The sequence below is a fragment of the Suricata suricatta genome, chromosome 1 (assembly GCF_006229205.1).
Source record: "Suricata suricatta isolate VVHF042 chromosome 1, meerkat_22Aug2017_6uvM2_HiC, whole genome shotgun sequence".
NCBI classification, from domain to species: domain Eukaryota; kingdom Metazoa; phylum Chordata; class Mammalia; order Carnivora; family Herpestidae; genus Suricata; species Suricata suricatta.
Window position 1 is genome coordinate 163,486,504 of NC_043700.1, and position 17,817 is coordinate 163,504,320.

Sequence of the window (17,817 nt, forward strand, 5' to 3'; positions counted from 1 at the left end):
AAACAGTTTAAGTGGATGCAGTGACTGCACGGAACATGGATGGAGTCTCTGTTTCACTGCTCATTAATATGAAAAAAAAGTGGACATCCATGACAGGGCAATGGCAAGTCAAAGGAATCTTCATACCAAGGGTGGGGTTCCCAGTGCAGGAAGGCGTGGCGCGTTCATAAACAAACACTCTGGAAACAGCAAATGTCATGCCCTTCTATGCAAACAAGAGTAGAAAGCTCTCTTTCTACCAGGCTCAGAAAAGTCATGTGTTTCTGTCAGAACACAGGCACTACTGATTTTAAGAACTTCTCAACCTGGAAGGAGTCTATTAGAGGGACAATTTTCATTACAAGGAAAAAAAAAAAACTTTCTTCAAAAGTAATCTTCCTATAGGAATAAAATAAGAAAATTACTTTTTAGATATATAGATTTTTTAATGTTTTTATTTATTTTTGATACAAAGAGAGACAGAGCATGAGAGGGGGAGGAGCAGAGAGAGGAGACAGAACCGGAAGCAGGTTCCAGGCTCTGAGCTAGCTGTCAGCACAGAGCCTGACGTGGGGCTTGAACCCACAAACATGAGATCTGACCTGAGCCGAAGCCGGAGGCTTAATGGACTGAGCCACCCAGGCACCCCAGAAAATTACTTAATACTTTGTTTTCTTTCTCACTTCCTGAATGAAATGAATTTTCAACCTTCTTTGAAAATGTATTCAAATGCTTTCAAGAATATAATTCTTTTACATGTGCATTCTACAGTCACTGCTATCTTGTATTCTGTATCGTATCTTCTCCAGTTTTACAAATTAAAAAGAAAAGAGGGTGAGAGCTTGCTGGTGGTTCGCCAACACTGCATTGACAGTAAGGAGCAGAGAGGAGAGCACGGGGTGGGTCTCTACTCCGCTCCCAGTTCTTGCAAATTTACAGTTTGCCCTGGAGCACAAGGCTTAGCAGAGGCCGGTAGTGAAGGTGTATATTTCAGTAAGAAAGAAATGACACTTCCTTACTTCCTCTAAACTGTAGCAAAATCCCAAACAGGTGATCAGCCTTCAGGTCAAAAGTCGAATTAGGAAAAAAAAAAAAAAAAAAAAAGAAAGAAAGGAATAACAAATTAGGTTTAGCACACTCCACCTACAGAGGCAGGAAAGATAAAATTTGAAGATTCTAGCATGGAAACAAAAGCTCTTTATTTAATTTTGTGAACTAAGAGAATCACATCCCACTCCCCAAATGTTTCCCTTAACTGAGGTTTTGCTGAAGCAGGGAAAAGAAATTTCATTGTAAGGACTGACACTAACTTTTGGTGAAATGATCTAATTAAATTCTCTACCTGCCTGCTAACTAAAAGTTGAAACCTAGAGACCATTTAATTGCAAAGATACTTCTACATATTTTAATTTCATGTATTTATACAAGTTACAGGATTGTAAGTATAACTGTTACTTCAAATTCATTTTTTTTTCCATTTTTCTTTCAGTCAAGTGCATTTCCTTGCACTTAATTATATCACACCAACTTAGCAATGTGGATCTTCATTTGAGCTTTAAATTGGCTCTTGGACCATATTTTCATGCTTGATTAAAAGCATGGGTAGTATACTGAATATTAAATGCATCAGAGATGGTTCTGCATCATTTATAATAAAATTAATCATATTCTCCAATACTAAAAACCTATTCATATTTCAAGGATATAATTAATAGGGAAATTTTACACCTCAATTTTCCTCCAACGTGATCATGCAATCGTCTGGTGTGAGGGGTTGATGAATACGGTGACGGCACCAAACAGCATCAGAAGTCAATTTACTTTTTTGATTAATGAAGTTCTCATTGCTTGGTTATTATCACACTCAGACACTTGGTTATCCAGTGATCATGCTGGAATGTAAATGTTATTTCCTTAAAGCCACTTGGACCGAACTTTTCATTGTACGCAGCAGTAAACACTTCACTGGCTTCGGAATATCCATGGAAACTCAGTTCCAAGGGCCTCCGAGTGACCCCTGTGTCTTGTATAAACATTTTTGGCAGAAGCCTCGGCAGCCGATGCATAAGGATGATCTAATTTTGCAAGCGTGTCATTACCAACCTTCAGATACACGACACAGGCCAAGTTTTCCCCCTTGTGACTGTTTTCCAGGCCCGTGGAAGAAAAGAGCAAGGCAGAGGGGGAGCGCAGGCCTGTTAGTTCATATTCCCTCAACCAGACCTCCCTGAGTCGAAACCACCCCCGGACCGGAAGTCCCGGGACCCCTTTCTGTTCTCACCGGCGCCCTGTCTCCACCAGTGCTGTACCTACGGAAACACCTGGCCGGGCTCCTAGCCACCTGCGGGGAGAAGCATCTAGAAGGGTTGGGCCCACCAAGGGGCTGCCTTTGCACAAAGGTGTTGAAAGAGACAGCGAACAAGATTCCTTGCCGGCCCCAGACTCTCCCAAGTGGAAAGGAATCCCATCCTCACCGCCAAGTTCTCTCCTTCGCTTGCTTCTCCTCAGTCACCGCTCAGCCTAGCTGCTGTCAACGGTTTTTAAGCAAAGCTTTTTATTCTGAATACATTTACATGTAGGAATGAGGATTTTTTTTTTTTAGGTTTCATCTTTTTAAATCAGCTCTGTGAAGGACATGCTGAACACCACATGAGACAAACTGGAATATTTTTTTTCTTTAAAAAAAAAAAAGGGACATTCACAAACATTCTTAAGAAACTCTTCTTCCTATATAATTGGTGGGTGATCTTGAGTAAAAAACACCTCAAAATAATCATGTTCCTGATGCAGATTTCTTATAAAAGTACATTTGAAAATTGCTTCCTAACCATGATAAACACTGAGTACAGGATTTTTTTTTTAATGTCCCCAGATCCACATTAATTTTTACAAATCAGTCTGGCTGGACTTTTTTTGCCCAAAACCAACAATCCCGAGAGCCCAAGCTAAAAAAGCTGTTAACTGAGGACGTTTTGTAAATCTTCTTCTGTCGTGACCAGATTCGCCGGTGACCCAAGTTCGGTGTTGATCACACCATGAGAAGCACCGGGCACAGGCCTTACGGAGAAATGAACCTCATTTATTCAAGGAGGCACAGTGCTGGGGGGTAATTTGCTCCACTTACTCCCTGAGGCTTTGAGGAAAGTTTGTTTACCAAATGCCTGTCAGGGGATAAGTAACTTTCCGGAATAACACAACACACAATAATGTTCCTGCCACTTGGATAAGAAGAAGAGATGCTCGATTTTGGAAAACTTACCACGGAGACAGGGTCCATGGCCTCTTGCTTGACAGGGACTGGGTCAAACATGAGCATTCTTTTAGTTCAGCTTTCTAGGGTGCTCTGGTGTTCGGGCCTACAAGACAAAACAAGGTGTCCACATAAATGCCATGGTCACCTTAAATAGAAACCAGTAAAAATATAACATAATATTCCTCAAGCCCCTTCTCTGCTCTTTCCTCTCCCCAGCCCCAGAATGGCTGGAATTTATTTTCCTTACCTATGAAAGATGCCATTTTCTATAATTAAAACCAGATTCCATGGTCAAAAGTAGATGAGAGCCAACTGGCATTTCTACCTCAAATACATAAACCCTGACATTTCTGGAACAATACGCACGGCCCCTTCTGAGCAGCCAAGCTTGCTTAAGATTGCTGCACAACTCAGGAGCAGTTCACATGATACATGAATGTGAAACGTATTTCCTTACGTTCATTACAGAAAAATCAAGAACAAGACAAGCAAAAAGAAAACCTAGAACCATCATTAATATCTTTGTTTTTACCCTTCCAAACTCTCTTTTACCATCAAATTCAGTGTGCCACTGAGTGAACAGATCAGTTCATTTATATTATCCCTTTTTATTGGGTACTTAGGTTGCTTCTAAATTTTCACCATTCTGGATGACAGGGAGTATCATTATACTCATGTCCTCCTAACAGTCTTAAATACGGCAAATTTTATGTAGGGGAATTCTTGCATGAGAAGCACGTATATTATCCAAACCATTTGACGGATCGTCCAGCAAAACTGCTCTACTATTTCCATGGATAAAATAGAACCCATTTCCCAACATGCCCACCTGCAAGGAGTATTATCACTTAAAAAAGTTAAAAAAACTTTGTTAGTCTGTTTCAAAATGGCAAACTATTTTTATTCTAAATTGATGTAATTATTAGCAGTGAATCTTCTCCATCTTTATTTGGCATTTGCATGTCTTCTCTAGAGAAATGCCTATATTCAGGTCTTGAGTCACCCACCACCCCTCCTGCCCATTGTTTTCTAAGCACTCTTTATATATGAAGACTGTTAGTCTGTATTCACTCCAATTCCTCATTAGGAAATAAGCCAATCTATAGCCTGATGTAAAGAAAATGTTGACCTTAATCCTGTCTGGCCTTATGCTTTTCTTCTATTGCTATGTTATGCTCTGTTATCCTTCCCTTCTGTTCTGTACTAGTTCACTTCCAGCACCTAATCTACATCAAGCCAACCCCTTCCCCACAAGACAAGATATTCAGTCTGTTCAACATACAACTGCATTTCATGGCTTTTGGAATCACTGCCCAGCTACTACCCAGATCTTCAACCACCTGCCTCGGGCACCCTTTATTCAAATTTGGTTTTAGGGTTCAGAGCTTCGGTTAAAGGCGAGGTCTTTATTGGACCACTTTGGTTTCGGTCGGAAAGTGAATTAATTAAGTTCCAGACTGTATTCTGCCTGGAAAAGCTGCAGAAGTCTCTAGTTCTAGGTTACCTCCTGCATTCCTGGGTTAAAACTCCCCATCTCCACCCCTACCTCCGGGACAGCAATCCTGTGGTGGGCTGCATCCGTGTGCTATGCGTTATAGGAGGAAACCTTCACGTGCAATTATGAAAGTAATCCTGTGTATTCTCGTGCTCCCTCGCTCTGTTGAAGAAACACTGCTCTGGGTCTCATGACAACACGTGAGTATCGTCATTAACTCAACATAAGGCTCTGACTTCGAATTTTATTTTCCTGCATCACAGTTATGTATTATAATCTGTGAACACAATTTGATACCAGGCTGCTCAAATCAATGGTGCTAATACCCTCTTATGTATGCCAGCAAAAACAAACCCCAACAGCCAGTGAAAAATGGATGATTTCATAATGAAGGATGAAAACCCCTTTTGTGCCTTGGGATCTATTATTAACCAGTTCCCAGCCTCGCAGCTGCAGACATGGACATGGTTCTGAGCACTGCTGTCCAGTGCCTCACAGCAGACCGAAAACAAAAGACGTGAGGTCTCCTGCTTACATGAATGAGGTCAGGTAATTCAGCAGCCCTGACCCTTGGCTGGCCACCCCTCCCCCAAGCCTTTTCAATTTAATTTACTCTTAGGGACTCATCCACTCTACTAGAAGGTATCTCGATGCAAATCCTTCTAAATAAAAGCAGTCCTATTCTCAGGTGCAGAGTGAAGGAGCCCTGTTCTCCAGACTCACGCAGGAGACGTGCATCTCAAACCCGCCACGGGACAGCCCTTCTCACATGTGAAACACAGACGACCCCTCCTTTGTCTATATTGTTTCAGGAAGATCGAATGAAATTTAAAGCAAAACAAAACTCTTTGCACTGTAGATAGTTGGTACCAACAAGTATGGGATACACATGCTGTAGGTGGTGCTGAATCTGTTGGTTCCAGCTTCTGAAGCGACGTCAAGTTATCTGCCTCTTTGCTAACAGACCTTAGAGATCCGTCCCTTCCACCCTAAAAAGAAAAACCTCACAGTGAATTCAGTTCAAAAGTGACTAGCTGCCTACATCCTGCCTGAGGTCACATGGTGGCCGTGTCACTTCCCAACTGCACTCCGCAGTAGCTTCCCAGCATGTGCCTCACCCCCTGGACTACCAGTAAGAGGGCACAGCAGAATCAGGACCGTGGGCTCTGGGTCAAATTCTAACCCCACCATTTCACTCATAAAGCCTTTAATGACATTTCCTAAAGCCCACTGCAGTGACAACTAAATCCATTTAGAAATGAATGACACATTAACTTACCACATCTCTTATCACTTAAAGACATTATTAAAAATATAAAAATGCAAGTGATTTAAAGTTTTATCTAAATATAAGGAAATTAATGTGTCACGAAACTTGTAATCCTAAGAGAAAAAAGTAAAGTCCCACAGAAAGCATTGCCCTAATGAAACTGATTTATTTTATTAAAAAATAATTGTAAAAGGTATGCCTATTTGTTCAGAACTGTACCTCATGAGAAGCTCAATTGCTGGCAAAGGGATATTTCTCATTATAGAAGCATTTCAGCTAGTAAAAGAAAAATGAGTGGTAGAATTAGTGTATCCCCTTTGGAAACTCCTAGCTGACCAAGGCATCGCTGGACAAAGACGGTGCAGAATTCCAATATCACTGCGCACAGAAGCAAACTCACTCGCTGTTCCATCTACACAGCTAACTAGCACTCTGCTCCCGATCTGGTTGTTTCTAAAATGACTGACTATACTTTCAGTGGTAGCCACAGGATATGGAACAAGAGAAGGTGAGGGACATACAGAGAAAACAGTACACTCTGAACTGTTAACAAGACAGCCCTTCCTGGGAGGGGCAGTGGGATGGGACAACTTCACACACGTCTCTGTGCCAATTTTTAAACGTATTACTTCCACACTTAAAACTTTTAATAAAAACAAGTGAGGGAAGCTAAGCTAGAGAGAAACCAAATTTAGGAAGAGACTCAAACACATTAACACAAATCAGGCTTCTGTTTATTGATTTGCAGGAAAACTTACACTCTAACTACTGTCCTATCTCTGAAGAGACCACTTTCGCTACTGGCATTGACCTTGTCTTTGGGTTCTGGTCCAAAATCGGAAGAGTGATGGCAATGTCTCCAAGGTGACTTCCATATAAGTGAGAAGTCATTTATGCACTGAAAGAATTAGAACTTACTGGCTTTTTGTTACACGTGGACAACTCATGCACCGGGGATACAGCCCGCCTTTGAGAAGGCGGCTAAATAAAACGCAAACGAGGTAGGAAATCTAGTTCACAACACTGACCGCAGTCTTAAGTAGAACCAGTAGGTGGCGCACTACAACAGGTATTAGAGCTCAAGGAAGAAGGCAGTAAACCGAGCTTGCCAAATCTCGGGCTCTTTAAACCTAGTGGGTTTTAAGCAGGCCCAGGAATTGTTAAGCATTTTACGTGGGTATCCCAGAGATGAGGCGGCCCCAAATGTGGTTCGGGTTTTTTCTAACAACTATTTTCCAATCATGAATCCATTTCCATCTTAGTTGTAGTTAACTTGCCAAAATCATTTTCCATAACTGGAAATAATGTCATCTTCCCGGTTTTACTTTGCGAGGAAGGGCTGATACCACTGAATTTTCCCCCAAAAGAAAGAAAAAGATTTCCCTTCACTCTCTCTACTTACACTTCGGACTTTTCAGAAGTGAAAATAAGGGCCAGATTTTTGCCAAAATGCAAGAATGCTTGATTTATGTATTTAAGAGCTTTGGTGAATCATTTACGGAGTGTCAGAGGCAACACAGTCCCTTCTCACAGTCCTGCCCTGTCCACCACCACCCTCCTACCCAGCGTGGCTCTGCGGGCACAAATGGGGTGCAGAGGTTAGAAACAGATACAGCCCTTAATGTCAGAGGCAGTTTTGGTGTCACCGAACTTCCTTTGAAAGTAGCTTATCATGAAGCTACAGCAAGTTTTATTACAAAAACAATCTTATAAATGATTTCACCTTCCTTAGAAGCATGACAGAGAAAAAGAGAGAGGAAAGAGAGAGAGAGAGAGAGAGAGACTGTGTGAGTGCCTGAAGCAAAGTTTCCTGCAGCAAAATTCGCAGCTGGCATGGTCCCTCCTTGGGCACTCTCCTATCTCCTTCCTTGGGTCCTCCCAGGGTCCCCGCATTGTCCTTCCTGCCTGGAGTGATCTTCGTTTCCCAGCTGACCTCAGCAAGGTGTACGGAGAGCAAAGCGAGGCTCCATCTGCAAGCCCTTAACTCTCCCAAGGGTTTGGATGTTAAAAGAGGAAGTGCACTGCCTTCCCCCACCCTTTACTCCCCAAAGGAGCTGCAGGGGATAAAAGAAAAAAAAATACAAAAAACTGTGCATGTCTGATGTGAGAGTGTGTGTGTGTAATTCTTGGTCAGGAGAAGAAAAAGGCAGGCAGGCCCCCTTAGAGCTAAAGTTCCTTTCAGAAGAAACACTTCTTCACTTCTGTGTCCAAACTCCTCCATAGCTCCGGAGGAGTCAAATATTCAATGGCAGTTGCCCTGGCCAGGAGTACAGGGACAGATGGGAGAAGGGAGGCTCCTTCCAGAACAGCCAGATGCTGGCACCTTCCTGGAAACGTGCCCCCTGTTTTCAGGTCCCCGGTTGATTTTCACCCACCTTACTCTATTGTTGGTTTGAAAGGGAAAAATTCCAGGGAGTGTTTCTAAATCTTTGCCCCTCACAAATAAGATTTAGCTATTCTGCCTTAAAATGTTTTGTAAATGGGAAAGAAGTTAATTATTTAGTTTTAGATTAAATATAATGATCCAGAGAGCAAACAATCCGCCCTCTCTCCTCTCTCTGCTAACAAGCCACCCAATTTTACTTTCCTGCCTCCACCCATTTTGCTCCACCCTGTGGAGCGTTGCCAAGGCGAGTCCGACTTGTCCAAACAGGACATGGCTGCAGATAAGATTCTGTCCACACCCTGTACTTCGGAAAGACCGAGTGAAGCAATTGATTTTGCATGTAAATAAGGACAGGTGCAAAGGTAACAACCCAGCAAAATCCCTACACAGTTCCAGACCGAGGAGGTCCAATGAAGCAGGGGTGGGAGCTGATGAAACCCAAACCCATACCCCTCAGGTTAACTCTCAAGTTCAATGCTACCTGGTTGGCAGCACTCCATACCTTTCCTAAAGACATTTTTGCAAATGCACATCGTTCTGCCTGCTAGGGTCACCACAGTCGTTTTTCTTCTTTATGCTCTGGGACAATTCCGTGTTTCAGTGGTAAGGGCAGGCAACCCAAGATCAACGAAAAGTGCCCACAATGTGTAATAATCCTTCAGTGTGCGTACCTTACAAGCTGGCCTCAGCCCTCACAATTCTCCTCTGTGAAGCGTTATATAATCACATCCAGACGGGCTGCGGGAGGCCACGCCACCTCTCCTCGGCCTCTTCGCTGGGGCCCTATCGCCGGAGACCCACCCCACTCTACCCCAAGGGGCCTCCACCCATGGAGCCCCACCCTGGAGGCAGTGGGAGGCTGGGAGGGGCCAACTGGCTCCGGTCAGCAGCCAGTTCCTGGAAATTCCGGCCTGAGCAGGGATGGCTGGAACCTTAAAAATAACCAGAAAGAATCGTCTGGGTGGAGGTCAATTCCCTCAGCTCTGGAGGATTCTCCATTAAAAAATTACTGCTCACAGCCACCAAACCTTTGGATATGAAACTGTGAGCTACTACTGCCGTCTCCCTTCGAAAGTAAACAAAAAAGAGGAAAGTACTTTGAACCACTGCTATGTGAGAGAATTAATTCAACATGTCCCAAACCCAAATCTGCCTCCTCCTTGCTCCTGCCTCAGAAAGACTGCTTGCGCCCCCAGCCCCCAGCCCCCACTCCCCCCCAAGCCCATTTGCCTTATTTTCCGGTCATTCACCATGGAAACATAGAGGTCATCTTTCAAGTCTTCCTCTTCACCAACTTCTTTCCATTTCCCACTACTGCCACTGGGAGCCAGGCCCTCACCTCCTCAAGACTGGGTTACTGGGCCTTCCCTCCACTGGTGTCCCCACCATGTCCCTGGGCCCCTCCAATTCATCCTTGCCATGACCCTTCTCAAAGCCCTCTTCCCTCCCGTCTTGCCCAAGCTCACAAACCTTCCTCCAAAGGGACCCCCAGGGCATTACAGAGTGGGTCCAAGCGCCCACGCTCCGGCACCCCTCTTTCTGACCGGCTGCCCCAGGCTCAAAGGGCCCCCCACCCCCATGCCTTTGTTCATTTTTGGCCCTGATGCTGGGCAACCAGTGTGGAATGCCCCATCCCCTTCCGGCTTATCTAAATCCTCCTAATTCTTCAAAGACCAGCTCAAGGCCCTCCCTGCGCTGTGCAGCGGGCTGACTGCACCCCAGTTGATCTGAGGCCACCCCTTCTTACCTGGATGGGCGGGTCTTTTAAATGGTTTGTCTCGGACCACCACCCGGATTGGGAGCACCTGAAGGACAGGAGGGCCTTACACCTCCTTAGGGGGGCAAACGGCCCCCCCACCAAGTCCCCAGGAGGTGTGGCTTGCTCACCAGATGAAGCGTTCTGGCAGGCCTGCGGAATGGCTGTCCCGAGCACTCAGCCCATAGTAGGACCTCTGCGGCTTTGCTTTTCCTTTTGCCTCGGAGGACACTTGTAATTTCCCCTAAATAAGTAACAGGGGTGAGAGGGCCTAATCTAAAAGGAAACTTGTTAAATCAGACTTCCTTAAAAAATGTTACTGCTCCTAACCTTGACTTGCCTGTTAGGGGTCCTCCAGAGACCTTATTAGTATCATCCTCCAAGAATTTTTTATTCCCTGCCCAGAAAGAGCCTCTAAACAAATCTAGTGTCAAGGTTTCTCACTCTGTTTTAAAACCTAGAATAGAAGAGGGGGGAAAAAAGAGGGAAAAAAAGGAGCAAGGGAAGAGGTAAGTGTGTGTGTGAGAGAGAGAGAGGCGAGGGAGGAAGAAAGAGAGGGCGAGCAAAGAGAGTTTGTAGGTTTCTTTTTTTTTAAGGATACTTCTATTCAGCAAGGAAAGCAAGGGGCTAGATGATGTCACAGATTTCCTTGGATCAAGGATGATCTGACATGACTGCCCATCTCCAGGTGCTGTTCTTTACATGGACCGTGTCACTGAGTGCCTACCAGGTGGTGGGTACTACTTTCCCATTACTTATGAGAACAATGGAACAGAGAGGTAGAGCAATCTGCCATGATCACACAGCTGCTAAGTTGTACAGCCAAGATTTGAACCCTAAATAGCCTGACTTCAAAACTGGTGAACTTGGCACCCTGCTCTGCTCCCTCCCCAGGCAGAGGACAACATCACACCATGAACAGCAAATAGGGGCCAGCAATTCCTGCGAACACATACACCTGTCCATAGGGGATGTGGAATGCAGGGACAGAGTATTTACAGTAGCGGTGATTCGACTCCCCCCACAGGCCCCTGCTGCCTACCCGGCCTCTTAGCGTGCACACTTGGACACTAGATCAAAAGACACATTCTGAAGGCCCCAAATTAGGCTATTATTCTTCCTAGCCAGTGCACCTGCAATTGGTCCATAAAACTGCTCAGAAAAAAACTGGCGGCTTTACCCAAGTAAATACGGAAATCCTCATAATAACTGTACAAAGGTGGAGGGGTCAGGTCCTCATCCCCGTTTTAGAAATGAGGAAATGGAGGAACAGAGGTGAAATGATTCGCCCAAATTCGCAGAGCTGGCTGGGGCTGCAGCCAAGACCAGAACCACGTCCGCCCGCAGAGCCAGGCCTCTTTCTGCTCTGCCTCAGAGTCCCGGCCGTGGGCCCGACTTTTAAGCAAAGTCAACTCAAACTGGGGTCACTCCCCAGGTACGGAGGGTACGGGATGTGCGCAGTGCCTGCCGGCCCAGGTTAGGCAGTGCCGTGGGGAGGTTCCAGAGGGTAATTAAGATTTCAAAATGCCGTTTCAGGTTTGATCACTCGGGACCTACTCCATCCTGTGGCATAACTAATAATAATGACTGCACATAATTTGAGATTAGCTCTAATGAGTAGGTGCTCAATAAATACTTGTGAGATGAATAAATGCATGGATGTCAAACTACACTTCTTACACGTGAGGATAAAAAGAAGGGCAAGGGCCTCGCACTGACGACACCAGGTGCAGCCTGAAGATCATCAGTTGATGTGAAAAGTCTGGGGGGCTCGGGAGAGGAAAAAGTCCCTTGTTTGGAGGAAGGAGCAGAATGAGAACTTGAACTTGGTTAAGAAAGTAGTTTTGGGGTGCAGGGCTTTGGAAGGTAGCAGAGTGTAAAGCGCAAGAAGAGCCGAAGGAGTGGATTTCGGGGATTAGACTGAAGCACAGGAGTTACGAGACAGAAGGTGTATAGGCCAAAGGAGAAAAACCCCCACAGTTCAGTCTCAGGTCGCTCTCCAGGGTAGAATGCACCGCTCTCAATGTCCACTTGGTCTCTCATGTCTAGATTTGGCCAAACTCCACTGATCTGGATTGAGACTAACCCAGGCCATCCCTGGAGATCCCCAGGCCTTCCAGAGATGGGTAACCCCCTTACACATGTCCTAGGCTAAGCTGGGCTCTCTTGAGGGTCCTCTGGTCAGGGGGCTGCCTTGGGAAGCACCCCCCCCTTCCAAAAAATCAGGGTAAGAGCTAAACCCAGGTTTGCTCAGAATGCAAGGGCGGAAGGGCCACTTCACTGGCCCTGGTCGGTCTCCAGCTCCCCTTAATAATTAGATGGAGGAAAGGATAATGTATTCAGCCTGCCAACACAATAGAGTGAGTTTCAAAAAGCTCCAGGAACCTGTTTTGCTAGAAAATGAACTTTACGATTTAACACCCTGACCAAGGGATACAGAATATACAGATTTTAATATATATGTATTTTTAAATGTTCCATGGAACTGGTAACATTCCAGAAAAAGCATAGATCCAATTAAAAGGATACTTTTGCTTTGGGAGAAAACAGTCCGGGTTCTGGGGCAGAACTGTGTCTCTAGCATTGTGTCTCTTTTTCATTACTACCAAATTTCAAGGAAGGAGTGTTGGGGGGGGGGGGGGGCAACGCTACCTCCTTAGACAATGCTCTCCCTGATCAGGGCAGACTGCTGTCTGGCTTCCTGTCTCGAGCTCTGGCATTACTGCTTTAGATGAGAAGTGGGGTCTAAGAAAGGGACAGATCAGGCTTGAAAATGAGCGTGCTTAAAAAGCACCACAATCCTCCTGCAATTCACTCCAAGATGCATTTCCACCAGAACACTGCACATTAGCAAACCAGAGATCACTGGTTGTGTGCCTGTAGGGATTGTTTTGAACCTAGAACCACTAAATATGAAGCACTTCAGGAAAAACCCCAATTTCCAGAATAATGTTAATTCCTAGTATTTTAAGGATAAGGTGGTGTGTATTTATTTTTTCTTAAACACAACTGGTGTGAAGAAAACAGAGTACGGAATACCACCTAGGAAAGCTGTTCTTTATAGCAAAAATGTTGATTTGGGAATATTAAGAAGGCAAACATCTAAAGGGGAGATGGAAAGAAAATGGAATTAAATTAGGAATAATGATTTGCATGGTCAAGAAATGAAAGGATCATTCCCATTTGTTCCTTTTGTAATTATAGTAACTATCAGACTGGTATAATTTTTCTAAATTGTTCAGCTTAGCACTCTAAAGTTTGCAAAGTTTTTTTTTTCTGATAAAATATATTAGACCCTAATCATGTCTATTAGTCAACCACCTCCCTCTCCCCAAAATAGGAAGAAAAGAATGAGCTGGTGTAAGCCAAATAAAAATTCGGTCTACCAAATCTAGTTGGGCTGTTAATAGCTTTGGAACTAAAATTGAAAAAGGTGTTTTAATTTGGGTTACTTACAAATTTTGGCTTAAAGGCCTCTGATGCTACAAGTCAGCATAATATTTCAAGTTTGCTTCTCCCAAAAGAGAAAGAACAAATCCTACTGCAAGCTTCCAAACTCCCATCTTTTTTCAAGGAAAGTCATTAGCAGCCTTCTATTTGATTCTGGTAGCTTTCCTAATATCATATTAAAATTTCCCTTTATACATAAAGGAAGAATGTAGTGGCACGTGAAGTAAAAACCAAAGTGCTATTAACATCAATTTTGGGGAGGATTTTGCTTTGCTGCCTTAGCAATTCTCAATTAATTCTATTAGGGAACATTACAGATAATTCCTCTAGATTTTCTAAGAAATCCCAAAAATAAGTTTAAAAAGAAACTTGCAGGTTAGTTTTCTTATCCAACTATTTCTTTAAAACTTAGTTTCTGAAGAACCAACAGAAAAATTCAGCAGGTTTTAAAGAGTTAACTCAGAAATATGTTCTCCCACAACTGACAGAACAGACCTCCCAAAAACCCCAAAAACAAAAAACCAAACAAGCGGGATTATGAGAAAGTTGGTGTTGCACAATGATGAAAACAAGAGCCTTCTCCTTCTGTTTTCAAAATATAAGATTAAACATTTCCAAACTGTCATTAAAATGAATTTCTTATTCCCAGTTCTCCCTTTCTCTGGGCTTTTTATTCTTAAAACAGGCTGGAAGTCAGATGTAGAATACATCTCTGTCCTTAGGAAAATTATCCTAGCACTTACATCTTCGTCTTTAAAAGAAAAGATCCTGGGATTTTCTCAATATATCTTATGTTTCAATACTTCTTCCAAGAGCCTAGTCTGCCAAGCCTGCTTCCACTCTCCATCCAGTGAAGGCTCCTCTGCCTTGAGCTCCAGGCTGGGCCACGTCCTTCAGAGAACAGCAAAGTCTTCTAAACTCTGAGGTGGTAATCCCCCCTCCAGAATTGACAGCTTCAGGGCAAAACGCCTGGCTCCAAACAAACAGCCTGCCCACCTCAAAAGAAGAAATGAAAAACATAACAAATGCAACCCCCTTCAGACTGCCAGCCGATCTGTACACAAACGTCTCAAGATCGCGGCCTGGTCATGATAAAATTTAAAAAGGCACAAGTATCTATTCACTCATACAAACAGACTGGAGCAAAGGGTATATGCAAAAAGGTTAACTGACTCCTCATTATGACATAACGCAGGCATCTTAGGCAATCCTAAGTGTGTAGAGACATGATAGCTCGCTGGGTGGGGATCGGGAGTTTAGGGGCAGGGACCACGGCCTGGTCTGGGCTACTGATCTACCAGAAAACAGCCTGAAACAGGAAAGAGCACACATATGCCACTTGGAATGTATGACGCAAACCCCAGCCTTGAAACAAAGAACAGGAAACAGCTCTGCTGGCTGTACTGGAGAGCGAGCACAGAGAAACATTTAGCCGGCCCTCCCTGACCCTATATTCATGAGCAGCTGGAGTTTTTTAAGACAACAACAGGCGGGTGGAGGTGTTTGTTCTATGGGTGTGAATAATAACACCAGCTTTATACAGGGGACCTGCCCTATTTACAAATAGGAGCTTCCACATACTGTAAACATCATAAGTGAACATGTGATTTTATCATATTCAGGCAGCAGAGACCTTCCTAATTAACACCAGCCTCCCTTCCCATTTCTTTTGTCTCTTTCTCCCCCAACCCAATGACTGGTCCTTAGCCATCACCAAGTGCTGGGTTGGGGTAATGATTACGTTCAGCCTCAGCATCGCGAGGAAAACGAAGAGAGCCCTGTTAAGAATTTACATGACAACTGGGTTACCCCACATAACTGAAAACTGAACCAGTTCTAAGTGTCCCTTAGCAACCGAACTAAATTCCTAGACACGGTGTGGGACATGTAGAATCACCCCAAAAGTGTTTCATTTAACCCAAAAGTGTTACACCATCTGTACAACAGAGTATCGATTTTTATAACACGTCCTAAAATGTCTATTTTCTTTAGGTATATTTAAGGTAGTAAAATCCATTCATAGTCTTTCCCCCATTATTATGTCTATTTTGTTAGTTAGCCAGGGCTGTTCAAATCAGGTTTCCATTATCAGAGATTGAAGGATCTGTGTGTAGACAAAACTACAGGTAAAAAAAAAAAAAAAAAAGGCATCACTGTGCCCATAGCAACCAGAAGACTGGGTTTTAATTTAGAAACTTTGCAGTGAAAAAACAATAGCATGTTTTATATCTGACAAGATTTTTGTGGTCTTACCAGTTACTTTTCTTTGTTATTCACACTTAGACTTTTATACTTGCATTCTCCTTCATGGACGCCAACTGTTCCTTAAAGTCTATCTTTACTGAACTTACAATAGTATGTTAGGCTTTTTTCTTCTAATACTTCTGCTGCAGACCCCACGGACTAAAGAAATTGAGATATCAGTTTCTCTAGGGAGTTTAATCAAACATCTCATTTCAGGTTTCTGTTAACAGGCTAAGGTCAACTAACATACTCCATGATTGAAGCCAGAAGCAACTCATTTGTCCACTCTCTTTAAAAAACAGCAATTCCTGAAATTTTGGAGATGTTAACATTCTCAGATTGTTTTTTCTCTGAAAGCAAGTCTTCCCTCCGGTTAGGCAGATTATCATCCAGAAGGATTGCTTATAGAAATGCTGCTCAAATTCATACAGAAAGCACTACAAAAAAAGGGTAGAAAAGTGCTCAGTGAAAAAAACCTATAATGAACTGCCCTGTTCGCCTACTAGATTTTGCCTCATAATTAGATACTAAATGTAAATGAGGTAAGAATACCATTAACATACTTCTCCCCAAATACCTGATATTCTAGTGAGAGTATAGTCAATATATTTAAAGTATCGTAGGTGATACTAGTGAAAAAATACATTCTGAGCTAGTAAAAAAAAAATCCAGTGTAAAATGTTTATTTTTAGTGAAATACAAGAAGGTGTGCAATTTCCAATTTCCGCTTAACCTAACTTATTCAGAATGAGTCCAGTTTACATGTTCTCCATCTATTATTGCTGTGTATTGCTGTAAAATTTAAAGCAGAAGGTTCTCCCTGATATCTGCCAAAGAAGCGGCTATGACAATTCCAAGTATTATCTGCCATCTCCGAGAAAGCCACTCTGAAATGTTAAGCAAATCCCAAGGGTCCAGGTCCAGGGATCAGCCTCGGTCCCCGCACGGGTCCCCACACGGCTCGAGTCCCTAACGCTGCAGGCAGTTGCCTAAGGCGCTCTCCGCCTCCAGCCTCGCTGCAATCCTTGCTCCAGGCACTGCGGCAGGTTCTCTCCGTGCCCCCGAGGACTCTCGAAACCCGCCAGCTCTTTTTCTCCTGCACCCGAGGATCCAGACGCCCTGGCAGCTCCCGGGCTCCAGGACCGAGAATGGGATGCTGCCTTCAGTCCCAATGGCCTCAAGTTTCTTCCCAGAGGCCCGAGAGGCTGCTCCAAGTTTTGCTCCGGCGGGGGAGCGGTCGCGCGCCCCGTCCGAAGAGGGGGGCGGCGGGGGGCGGGGAGGGGAGGGCACGGGAGCGGGGGGTGGGGGGACCCGGAGGGGGAGGAGCAGGAGTGCGCGGCCTCCGTGCTACCTTTCTCCAAACAACGTTGCCACACGCGGAGAGCTCTGAGATTTGTGGGGCTTTGGAGGGAATCGCGAGCGAGCTAACGAACGGGCGGGCGGGCGGGCGGCAGCCGGGGGACCACACAGGTGAGCCCCCGCCCGCGCCCTTGCGGGGGCGCCGGGCGCCGCCGGTCTCGGTCCCCCACACCGCCGGATCCGCACAGTGGCTCCCTCGAATCCCACACTTTAAACCGCTGAACCCGGGGTCCCCCCTCCCCCCTCGCTTCTCCCTCCGCCTCCACCCCCGGCTTCGAGGAGCTGTTGCACTTTCCCAAGCCCACAGGCGCCCCCAGACCCGCGCTGCCCCCCCAGCCCATTCACTGCGGGCCCTCCAGAGGAAAAAATGAGACCGGACGAGCCAAAACGGGCGACAGCAGGAGTCGGGGCGAGGAAAGGTGAGGGAAAGGGGACTTACTTTTCGAGGCGCGGTGCTGAGCGCTGCAGGCGAGAAATAAAGGCCCGGATCCGATCTGCCTAGAACCCCGCGAAGGCAGTAATGTCAGCGCGCCAGCCCGGGCGGCGGTGGCGGTGGCGGCCGCAGGGCACAGGGACGGGGACGGGGACGGGCGCGCGTGCGGCAGGCGCTCGCGCAGCGCTCCGG

General features: G+C 45.0%; 1 protein-coding gene across 1 annotated transcript in view; it reads right to left on the reverse strand.

Annotated features, from left to right (window-relative positions):
- KLF3 (Kruppel like factor 3) overlaps nucleotides 1-17,811 on the reverse strand; it is a 34,345-nt gene extending 16,534 nt beyond the window's left edge. Inside the window, exons 1-2 of the mRNA XM_029947419.1 lie at nucleotides 17,632-17,811; nucleotides 3,239-3,335 (exon numbers count right to left, since the gene is read on the reverse strand). Coding sequence (XP_029803279.1) covers nucleotides 3,239-3,295 — 57 coding nt within the window. The 5' untranslated portion in view covers nucleotides 3,296-3,335; nucleotides 17,632-17,811. The remainder of the gene's footprint in view (nucleotides 1-3,238; nucleotides 3,336-17,631) is intronic.
- Between the last annotated feature and the right edge of the window lie 6 nt (nucleotides 17,812-17,817).